This window comes from Vigna umbellata, chromosome 9 (genome assembly GCF_029865625.1).
Source record: "Vigna umbellata cultivar VRB3 chromosome 9, Vumbellata_1.0, whole genome shotgun sequence".
Taxonomy (NCBI): domain Eukaryota; kingdom Viridiplantae; phylum Streptophyta; class Magnoliopsida; order Fabales; family Fabaceae; genus Vigna; species Vigna umbellata.
In genome coordinates, this window is record NC_142173.1 from 12,064,037 (window position 1) to 12,066,209 (window position 2,173).

General features: G+C 36.9%; 1 protein-coding gene across 1 annotated transcript; it reads left to right on the forward strand.

The window, feature by feature from the left end:
* The first annotated feature begins 1,028 nt into the window (after positions 1-1,028).
* On the forward strand, positions 1,029-1,805 carry LOC148192548 (disease resistance RPP13-like protein 4). Its single transcript, XM_088099227.1, has one exon. It carries the CDS (start codon positions 1,044-1,046, stop codon positions 1,803-1,805), a length of 762 nt encoding a protein of 253 aa, XP_087955353.1. The 5' UTR covers positions 1,029-1,043.
* Positions 1,806-2,173: the final 368 nt, after the last annotated feature.

Consider the following 2,173-nt stretch of genomic DNA (forward strand, 5'->3'; position numbering starts at 1 on the left):
CTTACATTTTTCAATTATAATTGTTGTTTCAGTCCGTAATTTGAGCATACATAAAATCTCTTCTCATTTGATATCTGTTAATCTGTGCTTGTAGGTGTTGATATGCCATCTTCAACCCAAGAGGTGCAAGACAAGGAGAGTGTGGAAAAAGACGTATCAGATGATGAAAAGGTGGAGCGTTTGAAGTCTGAGAGAGACAACGAGAAGGCAGATTTAGTAACATTGAAAAAAAATAAGGAAAATCTTCTAAAACACACACCAACGAAAAAGTCTCAGATGAGAATGTCAAGCGTAAAGATTCCAAGGAGGAGGTGGTAGAAAAAGTAGTGGAGGCCATTAATAAAAAGATCAAGAAATCAACTAAAAAGCTTGGTGTTAGTGAAATTGAAACAGAAGCTAAAGAAAAAGGAAAAACACCCAAAACAGTGCATTACCCCACACTGCCTTTAAGTCGAGACGATGAGACTTTGAAGCTAGTCTTGAAAAGGTGCCAAGCCAGTTATGATGCCCTTAATTCTCATTCAAAAGTTTGCTGTTTGTCTCTCTCGATTTTCCCAGAAAATGTTGTTATAATGAAAAGACATATAATTTACTGGTGGATTGGAGAGGGGTTTGTAAAAAGGTCAACAGAGAAAACAGCTGAAAAAGAAGGTGAGAATGTTTTCGACGAGCTTCTGAATTCTAATCTGATTGTACCACATGGTTCAGCCAAGTGTCCTGTTGTCAATAAATTCAAAATTAATCCTTGGATCCGCCACATGTTGGTATCATCTGTTCTGGGAGAAAATAAACAACCCTTTGGATTTTATCCACAAATAACAACCTCTTCCTATGGTTGCCTAGTACTTGACCAACAAAAAGTTGAAATAGGTGGTGACTTTGCTCCGAAATCTGATCAATGGAGAAGTGTTTTCAATCTTAGTGCCAAACATCTTACTATTGAACCTCAATGGATGGCTAAAATGAAGAAGTTGGTGGTGCTTCAGCTTGGTCGTTGGCAAGAGTCTCCTAAATATCACGTTGAAGTTGCCGGTACAGAATTCATGACAGACACAAAGGCTCAAAAGCATCTGAAATATCTCAGCCTTCGTGGTATATCAGGAATATCAGCTTTGCCACCCTCTATTGCTCAACTTGTTAGCCTAGAAATTCTTGACCTCAAGGGTTGTCACAATCTCGAAAGCTTACCTAATGAAATTACTTCATTGAAAAAGCTCACACACTTGGATGTGTCACTGTGCTACTTGTTGGAGAGTATGCCAAAGGGGATTGGGAAGCTCACTGAGCTCCAAGTACTCAAGGGATTTGTAGTAGGCAGTTCCAACAAGACTGCTACAATATCGGATCTTGCAAACTTTAAAAAGTTGAAACGATTGAGCATACACATTGGAAGTGAGGCTGTGATCCAAGATAAAGAGTTTGAAAACCTGAGAAAATCACAAGTTAAATGTCTCAAAATATCATGGGGCGTGTCATCCAACACCAAGTACAAAGATATTGATATCGTTCTCCCACAAGGTTTGGAAAAGTTAAACCTTGAAGGCTTTCCTGGTGAGAACACTCCAACATGGTTGAAACTCCTACCTTCTGAATTGAAGAGACTATACATAATAGGAGGAAAACTCAGGAGCATAGAAGAGCTAAAAGACAGTACAATAAATTGTAAGGTGGAGATCTTGCGTCTGAAATACCTAAAGAATCTTGAAATTGATATTGACCATTTGAGAAAGTTGTTTCCTTCACTGAAGTATGCTGAGGTGAAAAAAGTCAAAGAGGATAGCTATGAATGGAGCATTATGTGGTAAAACTACACCCATTTTGTTCAATGTATTTTATGTTAAATAAACTTAAATTAAAATAAAAATTAAAAGTGGAATTTTTGTTTGGTTTATTGATTTTGCTAGTATAAGCTATTGGTATCAAATATACTTTTATTGAAAATAAACACTTTCAGAAATACAAGAAAGACACGGTATTGTCACTCAAACTAAAATTCTCTCAATAAAAGTTCACTCACAAACTAAAACCAAACGGCCCCTTCTCTCTCCTTCTTGCTTTCACTGTATATGCACACTACACTTGTGTATTACATTCACTTCTTGGTGCTTATTCACAAACACGTGCTTCTATTTATAATAGAGCAAAGACTAATAAACCAAAACATTTGTGGTAG

Coding starts and splice junctions, on each gene's coding strand:
- LOC148192548 (XM_088099227.1), top strand. CDS start 1,044: ATGACAGACACAAAGGCTCAAAAGCATCTGAAATATCTCAGCCTTCGT.